The 20,524-nt window shown below is 46.4% G+C and overlaps 3 protein-coding genes across 3 annotated transcripts in view; all 3 read left to right on the top strand.

Annotated features, from left to right (window-relative positions):
* megf8 (multiple EGF-like-domains 8) overlaps nucleotides 1-5,710 on the top strand; it is a 28,456-nt gene extending 22,746 nt beyond the window's left edge. Inside the window, exon 44 of the mRNA XM_088409873.1 lies at nucleotides 772-5,710. Coding sequence (XP_088265999.1) covers nucleotides 772-2,262 — 1,491 coding nt within the window. The 3' untranslated portion in view covers nucleotides 2,263-5,710. The remainder of the gene's footprint in view (nucleotides 1-771) is intronic.
* A 758-nt stretch (nucleotides 5,711-6,468) lies between these two features.
* LOC148426013 (uncharacterized) lies at nucleotides 6,469-9,841 on the top strand. The gene is made up of 2 exons (XM_088409347.1): nucleotides 6,469-7,157; nucleotides 7,524-9,841. Exons 1-2 carry the CDS (start codon nucleotides 6,776-6,778, stop codon nucleotides 8,903-8,905), a joined length of 1,764 nt encoding a protein of 587 aa, XP_088265473.1. The 5' UTR covers nucleotides 6,469-6,775; the 3' UTR covers nucleotides 8,906-9,841.
* A 266-nt stretch (nucleotides 9,842-10,107) lies between these two features.
* Nucleotides 10,108-20,524, top strand: part of erfl1 (Ets2 repressor factor like 1) — a 95,706-nt gene continuing 85,289 nt past the window's right edge. The window contains exon 1 of the mRNA XM_088410908.1: nucleotides 10,108-10,198. The gene's annotated coding sequence lies outside the window, so the exon portion shown is untranslated. The remainder of the gene's footprint in view (nucleotides 10,199-20,524) is intronic.

The following is a 20,524-nucleotide window of genomic DNA, read 5'->3' as shown; positions in this document are numbered from 1 at the left end:
TATATAAATGAAAAAGTAGTGCAGAAAATGCCCTTTTTTTTATTCACGGTTTGGTTGGTAATGTCAGAAAATCAGCAAATAATGGTGATCATTTTTTTTCCAAAATAAAACATGCTTGTAGAATACATATTTCATTTTGACTCAACGCAAGTCAGTCTGTTTGATGAAGGCTTAAAGAAATCAGATGGTAACTGTACCTGATTAACCATCAAGAGCCTTTTAATGTCAAAATGTGTTTAATTGTACATATAAAGAACTTACTCATCAAATAAATTATAGACAAAGTAACTTTTCCTTCTGAAACCAGTCAGGGGACTATCAACTTAAATTTGATAAGGTTCTGCATTGTATTTAGTACTGTACAGCTATTTCTTTAACAAAATAATAGTCGAGTTCAACGTAATTTAGCAACGATTCGCTTCTTGTTCCAGTTCATTTGCTTTTAATTTGAAAAGAAAACTCAACTTTTCCTGCCACAGCATTATAAAAGCATTCTTCATTGCACCCCTTTCAAAGACATTTACAATTTTGCTGTACATTTAGAGGTAAACTCAATAGAACAAGTGTATGTTGACCAACCAGTGGTGAATTGTGATATAAACAGTTGTGCTCATACGTTTATTGTTCTGGGTGACAGATGACCGTCGCAAAAGCGAAAATGATTGCAAACTGCGGCGTACAACTTAGTGAAAAAGGAGGCCATAGCCAGCTCTAAAAGTGTACGATTTATTTTCTGGAGTTTTCCGCTGAACTTTGCCAAACCGCCCGCAGTGCGCCAAGTGCAAAGACTCCTTCAACGGCACGCCGGTGAACGGGCGCCAATGCTACCGGCAGTTCAACGTGGACACGGAGTGCTGCTTCGACCCCACCTCGCAGACCAACTGCTTCCACGACCCGGCCATCCGCAACCTGCCGCGGGGCCGCACCGTCTTCTTCGCCGCCCAGCCCAAGTTCACCAACGTGGACATCCGGGTCACTATCGACGTGACCTTCGGTGAGGTGGAGGTCTACGTCTCCAACTCCCACGACACCTTCATCGTGGACGTTGACCGCCGCTCGGGCGTGCACGCCATCAAGATCGAGGAGGAGTCGCGAGGGACCGCTGCGTCTGGGGCGGACAAGGACTCGCCGCCGTCGCCCATCAAGGTGTTGGCCAACGCCTCCTCGTCCGGCCCGGGCGGCGGCGGCGGCGGCGTCCTCCACGGCCCGCTGCAGCTGCAGGCCAAGCCGCCAGGCTCGGAGAGGGAGATCCGCGAGGAGCGCGCCCGGGGCCTCATCTCCTACATCACCGTTTGGAAGCCGCAGACCGTCCTGATCGTCCGCGGCGTTCGCGACCGGGTGGTCATAACCTTCCCGCACGAGGTGCACTCCCTCAAGTCCAGCCGCTTCTACATCGCCCTGCGGGGCGTGGGCACGGCGGCCAATCAGGGCGAGTCGCAGGGCCTGCTCTTCCTGCGCCAGGACCAAGCCCACATCGACCTCTTCGTCTTCTTCTCCGTCTTCTTCTCCTGCTTTTTCCTCTTCCTCTCCGTCTGCGTGCTGCTGTGGAAGGTCAAGCAGTTCCTGGACTTCCGGCGGGAGCAGCGTCGCCACATCCAGGAGATGACCAAGATGGCGTCGCGCCCCTTCGCCAAGCTCACAATCTACCTGGAGCCTGACGAGCCGCAGCTGGTCTACCTCCCGTCCGCCGGCGGCGGCGTGTCGGTGGCCCACGCCCGCTCCGCCAAGCTCGGAGGCGTGATGGTGGGCCAGCGGGGCCGCGCCGGGGCCGTGTCCTATAAACACGAGCTGGGCTCGGGCCCCGCCGGGCACCACCAGCACCAGCTGGCCCCGGGCGGGGGCGGCGGCAACGGCCAGCACCTGCCCTTGCACTACCTGAACGCCCACCACTACGCTGCCGCCGCCGGCGGCGGCCAGGCCTCGTTGCAGCACCACCCGTCCACTTACAGCGGCTACCAGCACTTCTGCCGCTCGGACCCTTTCCTCTCGCAGCTCATGGGCTTCTCCTACTCCTCCTTCAAGGTGGGGCCCATCACGCTGGAGCCCACCGACGACGGCATGGCCGGCGTCGCCACCGTCCTCTTCCAGCTCCCCGGCGGGGTCCTGGCGCCCAATCGGGCCTGCTTGGGCTCGGCGCTGGTCACCTTGCGCCAGAACCTGCAGGAGTACTGCGGCCACGGCAACGGAGGCGGGCACCCGGGGGCGGGCGGCGGCCGCAAGGGGCTCATGGGGCATCAGCACCTCACCACCATGGCCATGTAGGGACGCCGACGGCGCGATGAAAAAGCGGTTAGCGCTTCTGCTCCGCGGTCGCAAGATCGGGCTTTGAATCTTGCGCGGGGTTTATCCCTGCGCCCCAGCTTCCTCCCGCATTCCCATAACATGTAGAACATGTCGTGGTGTCCCGATACAATTTCTTCTCTTCCGATACCAATATTGCAGCCTCGAGAACCGCGCGTTACAGGTATATGTCTGATACCGATATGGATTCATACGATACCATTATCTACAGGAATGACACATGCATTTATTCTTTTTAGCTACGGTAGCTATGAGGAAAATATAACTTATCTGTTAAATAGAAGAGCGGTAGCAGAGTCTGCAATAGACAGCTTGTAAACGAGTGCTAATATCGGAGATTTTGGACGTGGCCAAAGTCATGCGGGTGATAACCGGATCGACGTCCGGCATCAATATGGGATCGAGACACCCCTAATAACATGCATGTGGAATTCTCCTCTGTCATGGGTAGGGCTCTTTAAATTTGGAAAGGATGCAAAGTTGTTGACGCACCTTTTAGGGGTTCCAGCAGGGGGATCGCGATCAATACAAGGGTGTCAGACGCATACAGGAGAAAGAGATATCTTCACCCGCGGTGAGCTTATTGAACACATGTACATACACTGTATATTGCTTTGTTATGAAGTGGCCTCTATGATGTACAGCCATATTCGATTTCAGCGTTTTGCCTAGGGGTGTCCCGATACAACTTCTTCCACTTCCGATACCGATACGGCAGTTTAGAGCATTTAGATATGTATATGCTCCTCTAGATGGCACTGTTGGATTAAAGATGCAATTAAAACGGACTACATTGTCATTGCACTAGCCTTTATTTGTAAAATAAGAGCGCCATCTAGAGGAGCACAAAAGAAACTCAAGTGCCTCGTGAGGCGTCGTTTTCCCAGCACTAGTTTATCACTGTCTGATTCCGATATCGATCCGATAACATATCAGCAAGCGTGATACATCCTTTTATTTTTTAATTTCACGTTTAAGAGACTTGCTCACGTTCCAAAAACATTAGATATGAGAATTAACTGCACTTCAATAAAATCAACAATAAAATCAATATATTAATTAAGGCACCCTGCAAAATAACCTAAAGACAATAAAAACAAATTATACCTGAAATGTAAACGATTCAAGTTTTCGTTGGCAAATTCAAATGATTGTTTACATTCAGTATTCAACGGGAACAAAGACTTGACGAAAAAATAATATTTTTTCTTCCGGTCTAGACCGATATACAGTAATCTAATATCGGATCGGGACACCCCTATTTCCGCCGCGACCAAGCCGGCTGTCGTTTAGAAAACACAACACTGTATGTACATTACACATCAATCACGTCTCTTCTTCACTGGGGAGGTGCCGAGTCGGACTTTGGACTTGGGACCTCCCAAAAGTGACAATCAACCGATGTTGCAGTGGGGCTGGGGGACGATACTTTTTTTTTTGTGATTGTTGCTGCTGAAAAGCGACTTTTTTTTCTCTCAACACTAGGAATGGTAAAGGTGAAGGCTCATAAACAACTTGTGATTGTTTTTGAGCCCTCTAGATGGTGCTGTTGGTTTGGAAATGCATGAAATTTCCATTGCATCATGAAGCCAAGAGTGCCATCAAGAGGAACGAAAAAAATATATCAAAAGTGCTTCATGATGCTCCATTTGCCCAGCACTACTTAACACGTTTTCATTCGTGTCCTTTTTCAATTTCGCCCATCTGTTTTGTTACATTTTTTTTTTCTCTCAGAACTTCTGCCTTGAATGCTTGCCTTCGTCTGTGGCTTACTCCAACATGGGGGGTTTACACAAGTCCTCTGAGGGCCTTGCTTAAGTTGGGGGGGGGAGTCAAAGTTTAATTGGAATCCATATTTATCATACTTTTTCAGACTAATTCCTTTTTCGGGGGGCCTCGTGAAAATGCATGTACTTTTTTCTGGTTTACAATTTTTTTTGGAAGGGGTTCCTGAGACTCCAAAAAATCACTCAAGGGCGACACCTGGAACCTTAGAAAATATTACATCCAGGAAGTCTACTGGACCTATCGTCATTTAAATTTGAACAGGAAGTTGGCCATTTTGGTTCATTAAAACAATCCCAAGACATACACTGTATGACAAAAACATGTTTACTCAGTTATAATGCGGGGACAGATTACAAGCAATATTTATTATATTTCAATGCTTGATATTGAGTAAATATTTAAACGAAACCCTTTATAATTACCCATTCAATATGGTTAGCTTTGATATAAGCAGTGAACTAATCAATTTTTGTGTTCTAGTCAAAGCTTCTCATATTAACTCATTCATTGCCAGTGACGGCAATAGACGTCCATTTTTCCTAAGCTGGTATTGAATCAATTCATTATTCTACTACATATCTGATGTGTATAAAAGAATGAAAATGCATTACTTGCTGCAAATAACTAATTTAGCAGAAGAACTTTTAACTCATCCTTTGCCAATGACGACTATAGACGTCCATTTTTGCAAGGCTAGCATTGAGTTAAATGGATAATAATTAATAATCTCATTTCATTCCTACTTAATTATTAATATTGCTTGTACTATGTTGCCCCATTTGGATTGAATAGTTTTCTTTCTCTACGCACCCCAGCTCTAAAGACGTGTTGAGTTCCGACTGTAAAATATGTACATGTTTTTTTTGTTTTGTAAAAAAAGAAAGACGTTTTGTTTTTGACTGGTGTTAATTTAATGCGAGACATTTGAGCCTTTGCGTGCTGCCGTGTTGTTGTTTGTGAAATGTGTCTGGTTTTGCCGGACCGCTTTGATTTGGGGCGAGCCGCCCCGCACGAATGATTGTATTAGCAATCGTAGCTGCCGTTTAAATGACGCCGTACAGCAAATGGAGTAGTGCTAAAGCAGGGCTGTCCAAACCTTTTTTCTTTGAGGGCCACGCAGAAAAATGCGGGCCGCCAAAAAATGTGAATGGCGGACCACAAATGTCCCACGGGCCGTAGTTTGGACACCTCCTCTTTAGCATTATGAAACCTATCTTCAAAGCTTCTCCTGGCGAGAGATCGGGACTGAAATTTTTGATGGAAGTGTGACTGAATGACTTACCTACTCCACTGCTTGATTAATTGTTTTTGTTTGTTGTCATTTTTACGCTACACAGAGCCACCGAGCCCCTTTGACTAAAAGTCACCTGGCCTCATTCATTCATGACACAAAACCGAATGGTGCTATACGTAATTCAAGTTCCATTGAATACAGTCACTATGTACAAATAAGCATTAATGCCTTCTCTTTCCCCATGATGTATTTTTTTTTTTTTTTGCTGACATACTTTGTACATAGGTTTTTTTTGTTTGCTTTTGAAAGAAGGGAACAGTGTTGTACAAAAAGATTGCATTAAGATTATCTGTCCTCTGTCATACAAAATAAAAATGTGAAATATTATTGTGATGCTTTTACACATTATTATACATTTGCTTGATTACTCCAAGTGGTAACTGGATGCATGGATGATTTATTTTTATATAAATCTAAAAATAAAATGTTTTATCATAAAATAACAATGCCCAAAAAGCACTGCAAAGGATGCTGGGAAATGCTTCATCGCTACAATATTTAATACCGTTACTGTCATGATATCGGGTATCAGTATCGCATCGATACGTGGCCGAGATGGTATCGAACATGGAAGGGGAAATCACGCTAAGTATAAGTCTTAGTTTTGTATTTTAAAATGATTTTTTATGCATCAAAAGTACGAGCGGTATCTGTACATAGTATCGGTGAAAACCTATTATGTTAAGTACTCATACTAGTATCAGTCTTCATAAACACTTCCAAAGTTTAATAAATCAGACATGAATAACCAAGTGCTGTTTAAAATAATGTTTGCACTGAAAAGGATATTTTACGTGGGGCATAGAGTATAATTGGAAAAAAAAGAAGCCGGAGAACAGCTTTAGACTACATTTAACATCGGAAACAGAATATTTCCCTGGAACCACATTAATCTATAAAAGTAAAAGTATTTTAAAAGTAAAATCTTTATTAAAATTCCATTAATATTTACTGTATTTATTCTGAGCGTTTAACGCAAAAAGGGGTGTGTCTTCATCTTGGGGCTTTAAATATGGAAGCCCCAGCTGCGCGCTGATTGGTCACCCAACCCGGAAGCGTTTCCCCCCCATCATTTATATGGTCATCAAAGTCGCGAATGAAGCGGCTGGTCAGTAAACAAGAGCTGCGCGGAGGTCGTTCTTCATTTGAATAATATGAAAAGACCGCCTTTAACGACGGCCTCTCGATAGTAGCGCGCGCATCTGGCGGACGAAGCCAGGATATGTGACGTCGCGCCGGACGTCGAGTCTCGCGACCGCGGCCAGGTTACTGCGGTTAGCCGCGATGCTAACGCCACTACGCTAGCCGTGGGCGACACAATCACGGCGGCGTCCGCGTAGTCGTCGTCTTCTCTCGGCCGCCTTCCACGCAGGCCCTTCAAGCGAAACAAAAATGAAGGTGGAATTCGCCGAGTGCGAAAACAAAGCGACGACGGACGACGTCGCGGTCGCGTTCAAAAGTGAGGACGAGTCTTGGTCACGTGACGGCACGGAGGACGACGAAGACGACGACGACCCGCGGGAGGACTGCGCCGATGGACGCGACCTGGACATCCGAATCAAGGAGGAGCCTTACTGCCTGCAGATCGGCGAGGATCACAGCGAGCTTGATGCTCACCTGGCTTTTAAAGCCGAACCCGACTTGGACCTCCAGGACGAGTGCGACTACGAGGCGGCTGTCAAGGAGGAGGACGTCATCAAGGATGAGGAGGAGGACGAGGAAGAAGGGGGCGAGGAGTCACAAGATGGAGACCCGATGGAGGACGATGGCACAGGTGAGAATCCCAAAAGCTTCTTCTGGAGCGTGGGTGAGCTCCAACCGAGCCTATGACATGTTCATTGCGCCCTGCAAGCATTTGGGATGAGATGTTTTTTTTTGTTGTTGTTGTTGTTTTTTGTTTAAATATATATATACACAGTACGTACATTTCTCACAGACTGCTAATTTGATCTACACTTAAGGCTAAATCGCATTTCTGGCAGATGATCGTGCGCAAAAATTTGGCACAGATGAACCCCGTTTCAGCGCCACTTTTCTCGGATTGTCCAGTCCTTCGGCCAATGTCCATTTGGGACGCAATGCTGGTGCTCACCTTTTGATCGTAAAGAGTAAGAGTAACGATTTTGTGGTCTCCCGTCAGAGTCGTCGTCAGAGTTCTTCCCCTGTCCCCACTGCGACGTGTCCTTCACCGACCTGGACTTCCTGGAGAAGCACGTCAAGTGGGTCCACCAGAAGGAGTACCTGGCCGAGCTGAAGAAATGCCTGTCGGACCGCGAGCAGAACCTGATCCCGGAGCACGCCTGCGCCACCTGCGGCAGCACCTTCAGCTCCAAAGTCTACCTGCGGGTCCACGTGAAAGAGGCGCATCCTTCGGCCCCGCCCCGCCGGCTCCACCCGTGCCCCACCTGCGCCCGCAGCTTCCAGTACCTGAAGAACCTGAAGAACCACTGCCAGCGCTGGCACGGCATGTCGGTGCTCACCCGAGGGGGGCACCTGAGCTGCGCCGACTGCGGCAAGAGCTTCAAGACCACCTGGGGGCAGGGCCCCCACCTGTGCCACGCGCCCCGCCCCCAGTCGGAGGAGGAACCCATCTGCCTGGACGTGGGCGTGGCTTGTAACCAGTGCGGCAAGACGCTGCGCACGCCGCAGAGCCTGGAGGACCACATGCGCACCCACACGGGCGACCGGCCCTTCGCGTGCAAGGACTGCGGGCGGCGCTTCGCCGAGCGCAGCAGCTGGCGCCAGCACGCCCTCATCCACACGGGCGAGAAGCCGCACAAGTGCCCCGTGTGCGCCAAGGCCTTCCAGCGGGGCCACCAGCTCAAGTGCCACCTCACCACCCACTCGGCCAAGAAGGAGTTCTCCTGCGGCCAGTGCGGCAAGGAGTTTGGACTCAAAGCCAGCCTCAACCTGCACCTGCGCACCCACTCGGGCGACCGCCCCTTCCCTTGCCCCGTGTGCGCCAAGAGCTTCAACACCCGCAAGAACCTGCGCGTGCACAGCAAGCTGCACAGCGGCGAGAAGACGCACCAGTGCAGCGACTGCGGCCTGAAGATCAGCGACCTGGGCGCCCTCAAAATCCACCTGCGCACTCACACGGGCGAGCGTCCCTACCACTGCACCGTCTGCGGCAACAAGTTCATCCGCCTGGCGCACCTGCGCAACCACCAGCGCACGCACACCGGCGAGCGCCCCTACAAGTGCGACCAGTGCGACAAGAGCTTCACGCAGTCGGGCGACCTGGTCAAGCACAAGCGCACGCACTCGGGCGAGAAGCCCTTCGAGTGCCCCGAGTGCCAGCGCCGCTACGCCTCCTCGGGCGACCTGGGCAAGCACCGGCGCAGTCACAGCAACCTGCGGCCCTACGTCTGCGCCGAGTGCGCCAAGAGCTTCCGGCTCTCGGGCCACCTCAAGACGCACATGCTCACGCACACCGGCGAAAAGCCCTTCTCCTGCCCCAACTGCCTGCGCCGCTTCGCCCGCTCGCACCACCTCTCCGGCCACGTCGCCAAGTGTCGCTGACAAACGCTTCTTTTTGGGCGCCGCTCGAGTACGGCGGAACTCCTAAAGTGGGCTTGGTTTAGAGGCGGGACTTTAGCGGAGCCCGCCTTCACGCGGTCCGAGTCTAGTCGGAGTCAAAAAGGAGCGAGTCAAGTCCCAGTCCGCAAGTCGGAGTTCCCAGTCCAGTATGCTGAAGAGTAAAAATTGGGACAGGAAAACACTATGGAACTAGTACAGTGGAACCTCTGAAGCGGGTTCGGCTAACATGCGGGACTCTGAGTCCGCCTTTATCCAGTCCGAGTCTAGTATGAGTCAAACGGAGCGAGTCGAGTCTGAGTTCAAGATGCGCTCAACTGTAAAACCTGGGAGAGAAAAATACTAGGCACGTCCCAGTCACATTTTTTCATCCAGGTCCGAGTCTAGTTAGGAGTAAAAAAAAAAAGAAAAAAGGAACGAGTCAAGTCAAAGTCTCACGGTCCGAGTCCAAGATGTGGTCAAGAGTAAAACCTCGGACAGAAAAATAGTAGAGGTGTCCCGATAACATTTTCCCAAGTCAACTGAGTCTGCCCATAGTTTGTCCCAATTTTATACTTGGGTAATTTATTAAGAACCGAAAAAAAAAGTGTATCCAAATGATCTTTTAAAATCGATCTTTTAAAAACGCACGTATGTGCATTTTACATGTAGGTATGATACAAATAATTATACAGCACCTTAAATAGTGAGGTAGTGGTTTAAACCAAGCAGACTTTGGAGGTTCCACTGTATTTATAAACACAAATGGGAAATTGATGCACACTCATGCTCGTTTTTGATCACGTTTGGTTGGTGATCTAATTAGTTTCCGTTTTATTTTGAAAAACACTAATACTACAAAGTGTCAATGAGCCATCTTTTACTAACTCGTGTTGTACCGCTTGTAAAAACATGAAATAAATTATATGACCATTGCATGAAGACTTTTGTTGCGTGTTTTATTCCATTTTAAACATGAGTTGTAATATATTTTATAGTCTACCGAAGTGCATATCTCAAAGTGGAAATGAGTGAAAATGTAGCGTTAGTGTCAGAGGGGGCGTGGTTAAAAAAACTCATCCGTTGTATATGTGTGTGTGTGTATATATATATATATATATATATATATATATATATATATATATATATATATATATATATATAAATGGATTTCCTCAAGTGCTTTTGTTGTGTGGACCCACAGGCCGACATCATGGCACCAAGCGTGGATGTGACCCCTCAAATCCCATCGACAGAGCCTGTTTTTATGGGGAAAATCGTTTTGCAAGGAGTATTAAGGTAAGAAATTAGACTTTTCAATACTAGAATAATTTGATTGTGAAAGTGTGGCTTTTATTACCATGGTAGTATCATCAAACAAAAATATGGACATTGTAATGGAGTGTAAAGAAAACATTGACCTTGCGGATGAAATATATTGCAGTGTGTCCTTTAAGCCACTAGAGAGCAGTGCCTACCTCCTTTTAAATATTTTCTGCTGTTAGGGTGGAACAAAAAGTGAAAGCAATATTAATCAAGCTTTGTTCTTGTGGCAAACAAAACTTAATTTAAAAAAATGGGGTTCCCACAAAATCCTCGTTTATCTTCACCGTGATTTGTTTCATGTTTGAATAGCGTGCAGTATTATCGTTTGCATTCACAATGTCTGCTCACTAGAGGGCAGATTAAAAACGCGTTTTTTTCCCCTTCCAAACGTAATTAATTACCTTTTGACCTCAATGTGAGGACACAGCTTAATGGAATTGTACTCAAGTATTATGTTCAATTATATCTCTGATTTCTGTGCCGAATGCCGACACAAGCGACATCATCTCAAATATCCAAGTCTCCAATGAGCTCCACGATTTATGTTCAAATTGTTGGTCTTTTTTGCATAATATCGATGAATCCTTTGGTGGGAATATAAAGTAGGGATGCTTGTGGAGTAAAACTCAATAAATTATCAAACCAAACATAATGCAGACAAAAATAAAATGCTTATTCACGAGAAAATGTACAAGTGACTACATAAAAACACATTTTACATGAAAAAAAATGTGTTCTGTGTCAATCAAATTCAAAAACGATATAAACAGATCTTTTATTGGAGGTGCTACAATAATCAAGAAATAAGATAGTCAAATCTAAGCATAATTATTTTCATATATATATATATATATATATATATATATATATATATATATATATATATATATATATAATATATACCGTATATCGTACATAATACTGCATGTATGTTTAAGTATACTGCATACATAGATACTGTATAAACATGCAGAATATATGTATATATAGTATACATTATGAATATGCATATTTATATTTATTTACACATTTATGCATGAATGTACATATTTATCCACTGCTTACGATTGTGTCAAATCGTAACATTTACGCACATCTGTCTGTTAAGATTTTTTAAAATATTTTTTTCTCTACTTTCTGACATGTTAGGGATCAACAACTCATTAAAAAATCCATTCTAAATATTTTGAAAAATTATTTGGGGAAAAAAAGGAATGGAAACTTAAACAGAGTTTTTTAATATCCTTTTCATCCATTAATTGACTAAACAACATACTGCAGGATTGTTCGATACCACTTTTTTAGACCGATACCATTACGAGTACTCAACTATTGAGTAATTTATTGATTCATGAAATAGTAATTAGTTGCATCCCTAAACTACACAGCAACTAACCTTTCTTTCCAAAAACGTACCAGTCATGTCCAGTAACTCTTCCTGACCTTTTTCTGGAATTTCAAAAGTGTGGACTGTTTTCTATGGATTTCAGCCCCAAAGGAAATAGACAATTTGTCCGCTTTTTATCGGCAAGCGTCCGAAGACGGATCGGCACTTGAGCGCATTGCATTTCCTGGGGAAAAAAAAAAAACCCGCTTGATATTTTCCCAGTCGTTCATTTACATGGCAGCCAAAGTGGCGTCCGACCTGTCAGCGTCAATTCGGCGGCAATTGCTCTATCATTTTTATGTCCGCAATTACGAGGACGGAGCGGCGAGCGGCACCGACTCCCGCGCAGATAACAAAGATATATTTAGGGGTAAATAATATTGACTGTACCTTTGTTTAAAGCTGGAATCGATACTTTGTAAAGCGTGTCCATTTTTCATTTAGCCGCGTCACGGCGCCGTGTGGTGGGAGGGGCCCCGGAGATGAATGGGTTGGACCCTCTAATTCGCCCGCTCGCAGTTATCATAATTGTTGAACAAGCGCCGCTTTTAAAGATCGGGCTGGAGCTCGGGCAGGCCGCACAGCACAAAGAAAGCTAATAGATTTGGAAAATTGAGATGGATCACGCTGCGCGCCACCCTCGGTCCCCCCCCCCCCCCCCCCTTCATTTTTTTTCTCGGGTGGTGCGACAGGACAAATATGTTCCTGGGATGAAGAGGTGTTTGTCTTTGCGAACGCGCCCCGGTGAATAAGGTGGCTCCCTTGTTTGTCTTGGTTTTTGACGCCTGCGTTGAAGAAGCCGGCCGCAGTACCCCTGCGCGGGCGCCAGGGGGAAACGGATCACTGTCCAAGAAGACGCAAGGGAAAAAGTTTGTGGAGTCATCCGTGAAATGCCGTCGCCTTGTACAAGGGGGAAAAAAGTATCTTCAAGTACAATCATGGTCCCGCTGAGCAAAAGAAAAACTTCGGGAGGATTTCGTAGTCGATTTTTTGCCGATCGCGGTCTGTTTACCTGCCTGGCACGCACGTCCGCCTCACAGTGCAGAGGTCGTGGGTTTGATTCCTGTCGCGGCCCTCCTTTGTGGGGTTTTCACGTTCTCCCCGTGCCTGTGCGGGTTTTCTCCTGGTACTCCGGTTTCTAATCACACTCTCCAAAACACTCCAAATTGCCTATAGATGCGTTTCGGAGTGTAAATGACTATTTGTCTTTGTGTGCCCTGTGATTGGCTGGAAACTTGCGCTGGTTGTGCCCCGCCTACTATCCGCTCTAAAGCTCAAATATTTGCTTCAAAATGGATAAAATAAACATACAAACTACCATTCTTTGTTGAATGTATTTGCAAGTATACATGCCTCAAAACATCAGCCGTACATACATCCGAATGACTTACAAACTCGGCCCAATTGACTTCAAAGCAGCAACTTGTTGACTCAACTCTGCAAGCGGCCAATCATATTTTCCCTGTTCCCTGTTTCCCCCCCCCTCAAAATAAAACTTCATCGCCACTGACTGACGATATTTGCTGTTATTGAAACCAGGAATGAAAGGAGAGCTTGAGTGATGTGTTCACTTGCTAATTATGCTATTAAATTAGCTTAGAGAAGACCTAATTATGCTCACATAGTTTGTTACAGTGACTGCTGCCAGCATTTAGCGATGGCTCCAATGTTAACAGTTAGCAGCGGTAGCATCGGCTAGCAGCGAAAGATGCTAGCGATGGGAGCGGCTAGCAGCACTCAACTGCCACCTAGCCTGGCAAAAGCCATTGGATAACTTTATAAAAGCTATTTAATACGTAAAAGATTGAAGTGGCATAGTTGCTGTACCTACTGATCATTTTTTAACAGTACGGGCTCACTCAAATGAGACCGTTACAGTCTAATCTTGCACATTTTTTGAGAATAAAATAGTCTGCAATGTAGTTACATTTTATGAAAGAAAAATAAAAATCTTCTAAAATGTGTACATCTAGTTTTTAATCTGGATAATCAATGTTTTGGTAGGATTTTCAGTCTAGCAAAATATTTGAGAGCTGCAGTCCGAAACTCGACATACTATACACTGGACCCACTTCAAAGCGGCGACTTGAAGTCAACTTCTCAACTTCGCGAGTAGCCCATCAAATTGCGCCCGTTTAAAATAGCTCATTACGGGTGAGTGGTGCCAAACAATATACGCGGCGATTGAATCTTGATTTTTCGCCAATCGGCCCACGTGCACGATGTATAGCCTATAAAATGGACCAGCGGAACGAATGGAACGTCGTGGTAAAGCACGCCAGGATCTCCTGAACATTGACCCAAAAGTCAAAATCCTGCGGATTTACGACGCCTCGGTCGGACAACAATTTTTGCCTCATCCCGCTAGCGCGTGGCGCACGCCTGACCCTGACCCTCTTATCGGGCTAGCAAAGATGGCTTTTAGTAGCCCGTAAGGATCTTTTACAACAATTTATCCGGCCCGGCGGCTCGGGTATTTGTTTCCATTGTTTTCACGCGATGATGCTTTCGGGCTTTTCTTTGCCCCCCTCTCCAATCTTGCCCGCGTCCAATTTTCGCCTTTCTCACATCCAATTTTCCCTAATATTCCGATGATTACGGCCTGATGCTTTCCTTCCCCGCGCCGGCTCGCTCGCCATCCCGCTCCCTTCCTTTCCCGCTCCATTTTCAGCTGATTCCATCCCGCCCGCTTTCCCCTCTTATCAGATCCGGCGACGGCGCGCGTTACGCTTTCGTCCGCGTGGGGTCCCGCGGGCGCCGACGAACGCCCCGTAGAAAAACAACGACAAATACGATCATAAAACCTTATTTATTGAACCTCAGATAGCACAAAGTCAAACGGACAAAACGTCCTGCCCTGTCATCTTCTTGACGGGCGTTCGCTAGTAGGCGCGGGCCCAAAATCTGCTTGGCGGTTTACCGTGCTGTTATAAAGTCAAGGTTCCGGTAAACCATGAATGAGTGTCTAAACCAATAAATTTGCTGAATTTTGATGATGTCACTCACTTCAAGGGGATGACTGGGTCAAGCTTAACCAATCAAAATAAGTTATGATGCTTAGCACGCCATTTTTGGATCTTTCAAGATGTAACAAACCTAAGTGCTCAATATTGATCAAATTGTATACAAATTACATGATTGATTTTGAGAATTATTTTGAAAGTCTACTGCACCTTACCGTGGACATTCATGGAAGCGCAGTGCATTTTGATGATGCGGTATCGCTAGTGCTTGCAGAGTTGGCTCAACGCCTCTGACAATAATTACATGTTGATTGCATTTTATTTCTTTTTTTAATTTTACTTTCTTGGCATCCATCATGCTGGACATAACCGATAAAAATGAAGAATTTTGATGATGTCACCCACTTCTGGGAGATGATTGGATGAAGCTTTATTAAAAGTGCTATTTGTTTTGAATCAAAAACACACATTTATGGTCATGCTCGTCAAACAACTTTGTTTTTCTGTATAATTTGAAGAGATACAGGTGATAATATTCTTAAATATTTTAAAAATACAACACGTTATTTGAGAGGATTTTGTTTTCAAAGCTCACAGCACCGCACAGTGGACGTTCACGGAAGCGCCGTGCAGTTTGGTGATGCGATATCACCAGTGCTCGCAGAGTTGATTCAACAACCCGCCTCTGAAAATAATTAGATGGCAATTGTTGTTTTATTTATTTAAACTCCTTCGCATGCGTAGAGGATTAAATAAAAAGAATGTTAATATGTTTTTGTTATGTCTTCATTTATCTGTACAAAATGTGGAGCACATTTATCAGCGTACCAAATATTCCATATTTTGGTTTAAAAATAAATAAACTGTGTTCAATGGCGAATAAAAAATAGAGCAGTGATTTTAATACCGCGATATCGTGATATTTTCGGTCATACCGTCAGAATCGGCCCATACCCAGTCGCCATTTTGGGCCTCTCGCCGTCTGAGAATTGAATTATGGAATCTTATCAAAGTGGAGCTGAGGGGGATTTTCTTTTTGCGATGTAATTTGAGCCATCCAATTTCGCTCGTATTTACTGCCTCTACTTTTGTGTCAATTTGCCGGCGGGAAGACGAGACAAGGTGCGCGGCGGCGCCGGGTGTCAAGCGTGTCGTCACAGCGCAGCGGTTTTGCCTGTCGGCCGGCCTCTGGGGTCAGCGTGTGGGAAGCTGGGCTTTTTTCCCGCGTGCGTGTGTGCGCGCCTCTTCCTCGCCGTCCCTTCGGGTCTGCGGCGGGGCCCGCTCACGCTCCTCTCATTCGCTACGGCGGGGTCAAACGCACGGGTCACAACACACCGTTTGACTGGCCGCAATACGCTGCGGTGTGCGCGTGGGCGTAGATGAAAAGGGGGGATTTTTTTGCCGGACCTTTTTTTTTTTTTTTTTTTGCTTGTTGCTTTGCTGTTGTTTGTTTATTTATTTTTTTTACTTGACTGACTCCAAAGTCCAAATCTGCCATGAAGCACCGCTGGCACACAAAGGAAGGCCGGAGAAAATGCGGGTCGGATGGGGTCGTGAGAGCGGACTTAGAGGAGCCGCAGAAAGCTTGTTTATTTTGAACCCCTCGTGAAATTGTTTCACCGTCGTTTTTAGCGGGGCAAATGAATCGCATTTTTGTTGGCTTTCAACAAAGATTGAGCCGCTTCCACTCAGAAACCTGGAATTTTCCTAGGTCAAGGCTAGACCCGCAAAAACCTCTCAAGAGCCTGAAAAATCCGGGAAGAAATTTGCAGGGGCCGTCTTAAGGTCAATTTTGAGCATTTTGCACATTCAAAGACCGATTCAACGGCACCTCTGCTGGTGGCAGGAAGTGCGCTTTTGGAATCTTTGGATAGCAAACTCCGGTCCTTGAGGGCTGGCATTCTGCATGTTTTTCATCTTTCTCTTCTCAACACACCTGATTCAAATGATCAGGATCATTTTCAGAGCTTGCTGATAAGCTAGTCTTTTGAATCGGGTGTCTTGGGAAGAAAAATATGGAAAGCATGCAAGAACGCCAGCCCTCAAGGACCGGGGATTGACACCAGTTTGATAAACCTGATTCAAATGATTAGGATCTGTTTCAAGCTCCTGCATAGCTTGCTGATGAGCTAATCATTTGAATCGGGTGTGTTGAGAAGAAAAAACATAGAAAACATGCAGAATACCGGCCCTCAAGGACTGGAATTTTGACACCTATGCTATCTAAAAATTACAAAAGTGCGCTACTGTCACCTGATTTAAAAGATTTGGATCATTTTCAAGGTCCTGCAGGGCTTGCAGACGACTTCATCGTTTGAAGAGCTTCCTCAAGTACCCCCAATCGAAAACTTCTGGATAAGACAACAAACTCTACAATATTGGTGTGAAACACCAGTCCTCGCTGGCCGGTATTCTGCATGTTTTCCATGTTTCTCTCCTCAACACACCTGATTCAAATGATTAGGGTATTTTTCAAGCTCCTGCAGATCTTGCTGATAAGCTAATCATTTGAATCAGGTATTTTGAAGAGAAAAACATGGAAAACATGCAGAATACCGTCCCTCAAGGACTGGACTTTGACACCTATGCTAAACAAAAATTCCAACAGTGCACTACTGCCAGCAAGAGCTTGAAAATGTTCCTAATCATTTGAATCAGGTTTCAAACTCCAGTCCTTGAGGGCAGATATTCTGCATGTGTTCTATGTCTCCAAGTCCCTGCCTTTTTTTTTCTTTTTTTTGTTTTTTTTTGCACCGCTAGGCTGAAAACAATATTTCACCCCCAAATTGCAACAGTTTGGAACAACAGAAACAAAGAGACCATATTTTGGCCACATCTCCGACCGTCTCGGCCATTCCCGGTGCGCGGGCTCCTCTATGGGAGGGTTTCTTGACCGGGGCCGCCTCCTCCTCCTACTCCCATCCCGCCGCAACCTCTTGCTCCCTGCGTCTCCTTAGCAGCGGGATAGAGATGTGGAGGGCAAGAGAGAGTGACAGTGTGCGCTCCCCTGCTCAGTAAATATGAACTTCACCCAGCAGACAGACTCATTCATCACGGGGGTAAAGAAGAGCGAAAAAGGGGAGGGGAGGGGAGGGGCGCATGAGAGAAATGTCCAAAAGAGGATGAGGAAGAGAAGTGGGAGGACGAGGAAGCGGACGGAGGGGAAAAGGATGAAGGAGGAAAGTGTTGAGGGGGCGAGAGTAGGGAGCCGCATCACAGGCTGAAAAAAAAAAAAAGAAAAGATGATGGAATGGGGATATATGCACGACGTTTTCAAGAGTTCTTTTTGGTGCCCACCAGAAAGGTCGCTCTTTGGACTTTGAACGTTCACTTTGAGGTATTCGCTATCCTTCAAGTAGACAAGGTCAACTGGCATCACTGTGGCTCGCTTCATTTGCATAAGCTAATGCGTGACAGCGCAACCCGTAAAATCCGACATTCCGGAGGTCAGAGCAGACTCAAATGTTTTTTTTGTAGCGTTTGTACAACACATTTGAAAAAAATAGAGAAGCCTCAACCAATAAACTTATAGGATGAGTGTGAGAAAATCCAGAGAAATATATATACTGCATAACAAAGGTCCCTAAGTGGACCGGCACGGGTCCGAAGACCAACTGGTCCGGGCCGCATCCGAAACAATGACGTTTTGGAACTGATTCAGTTGATCCCTTGACAGTTTCTCCATTTGCGCTTTGTTTGGCTTGATCTTTGTTTTTGGCGCCGCCTCTGGCCGCTGTTGATATTACATTTTGTAGTGAGGAAGGATGGAGCGGCTTCAGTTGACAGCAGCCACTGTACGTACCACCCTGGTCCACAATAAAAATCTCAAGGGTTGACCGGTCCGCAGTGATAAAAAGGTCGCTGACCCCTGCTCTGTACTGTATACATCCTGTACTGTACATTTCGCAGTAAGCCGCAACTTTTTTCTCATCATTTGAGCCCTGCAGCTTATTGTCCAGTGCGGCTTATCAGCATATTTTTTTTACCCACCAGTGGCAATCCACCGGTGCACATTTGTGCACTGGGGCATCATATAGAACGCTCTAACCCTTGTGGCATTTTGTTACAAATTATGGAAATTCCTTTGATTTGACAATCAACGGGAAAATAAACACTAGGGCGCTGAACTTTCCAGCACACATATTAAACATTACATATTAAGACGTAAAATTTTCAATACAACGATTCTGACATTTCTATGGGATTGCAGCTGAGATTTTGAGACACATTTTGGACCATATAAAACCAGTCAGTGGCGTCTCTGCATTTGGGGCCAGTGGGGCCTGGCCCCTCCAGATGGCGCTATTGGAGCACTACAGGCTCAAAATACATTGGACCCCGCTATGGGAAATTAATCCGTTCCGGGGTTGGAATTGTAAGGCCAAATGGTCGTATGGCGGGCAATAGAAACATATGCTAATTAGCTAATGCGCGATGAACCTCAGTTAAAAACATCAAAATTGTATCTACATATTAAAAATTGGTAAAAAAAAATTTGAGTGACGTGATTTGAGCTTGTTATCACCAGTTCCCTAGCGAGGGTTGACTAGCCTAGCCTAGCCTAGCCTAGCCTAGCCTAGCCTCTTCTTCTTCGTATCTGGATTATCTCCAGCTTGGTTTCCATTCTAATCATCTTCTTCCTTCTCCCTTAACATCACCAGCAATCTGAGGACCCGTCGCTAACCAATTAATTAAGCACTGAAATGCACAATAAATACGACATTGCAAGCACTCACACTCGGATCAAATCGTGAGCCGACCAATAGCGTTGCTGCATCTTAGGGAGTCTTGACGCTGGGAACCCTTGGTCTACAGGACGCGCCCATACTTTTGGCCTTTATTTTGGGAAAAAAAGTGCATCTCATATTTGGGGGGTTAGGCTAAATCAAATGTATACACTTGAACTATATCGGCGAAAAGGCGTTATAAAATAGAGCTTCTCTCAAAGTTGCTTTAGGCCGGAGCGCCATGGCGTGAAATGTCGTATCGACCCGCGGCTTTTCTTCGGCCGTCTTCTGGAGATCAAGTTTGAGAATAGAAAGTGCGTTCGGCCTTCTGCTCAACTTATTCTAATATATGAGCACAGAAAACTTTGCTCAAGAAACCGATGTCCTTTCTGGTCCATGTCCTCGATTTCCCCCTCTTGACCGCAAGCCGGGACACCTCCGCGCCGCGTTTTTTTTTTTTTTTTCTTTTCCCCATGTCTGCGTGGAGACAGGAGAGCGGGCGGATGATGTGTGACAGATGGCGTCTTTCGACTTTCTGTCAGGGAGATTAATATTGACACCGTGCATTTCTTACCCGGGGCTTGTTGACTGTGCGCGTCGGCCTTTTTGATTTCGTTACACACACCTTTTTTTCCTTAAGAATCAGACAAGAACAGATGCGGCGAGCCGTCGGACGCCGGCTCCAGCGAGCAAGTCATAGATCGCCGGGCGACCGGGCCGTCGGCCCCGCGTGCCGTGGGAGCGCCGCCCCCCCCCCCCCCCCGGGAGCGAAGCCTCGGTCCCGAGCGCCTGCACATTCATCAACCTTTTGGGCTCGGTTATGACTCGGACCGTAGTGGCGCTTGGCTAGCGTCTTTGGGCATTTATCAGTTGGAGATTAGCGAGACCGCTTGGAGCTGAATGTGCAGTACAGCCCCCCCCCCCCCCCCCCAAAAAAAAAAAAAAAACTATCGATTTGAAAATGACTCTCAAAAGCGGTGAGCCGCGGAAGCGCCTCTCGCAATCCACCTTCACCGTCGGCGGCCTTCGTCCCCGCATCGCGTTTTCGCCAAGCCGGCGTCCGCGAGAGCTTCCAGCTGTCAACGAGTCACTCTGATTGCAAGAACGGACTCAGTTCGGGCTCCAGCACAAACTAGAGAAAGATGCCAGCTATTATTTAGACCAAGGGCGTCGAACCCTAGAGGGGTTTCGTCCGGCCCGTGAAGTCATTTTGTAAGGTATA

This window comes from Hippichthys cyanospilos, chromosome 3, assembly GCF_059441005.1.
Source record: "Hippichthys cyanospilos isolate Australia breed blue-spotted pipefish chromosome 3, RoL_Hcya_1.0, whole genome shotgun sequence".
NCBI lineage: Eukaryota > Metazoa > Chordata > Actinopteri > Syngnathiformes > Syngnathidae > Hippichthys > Hippichthys cyanospilos.
Note: the sequence above shows the minus strand (reverse complement) of the source record. Positions and strands in the feature narration are given on the sequence as shown.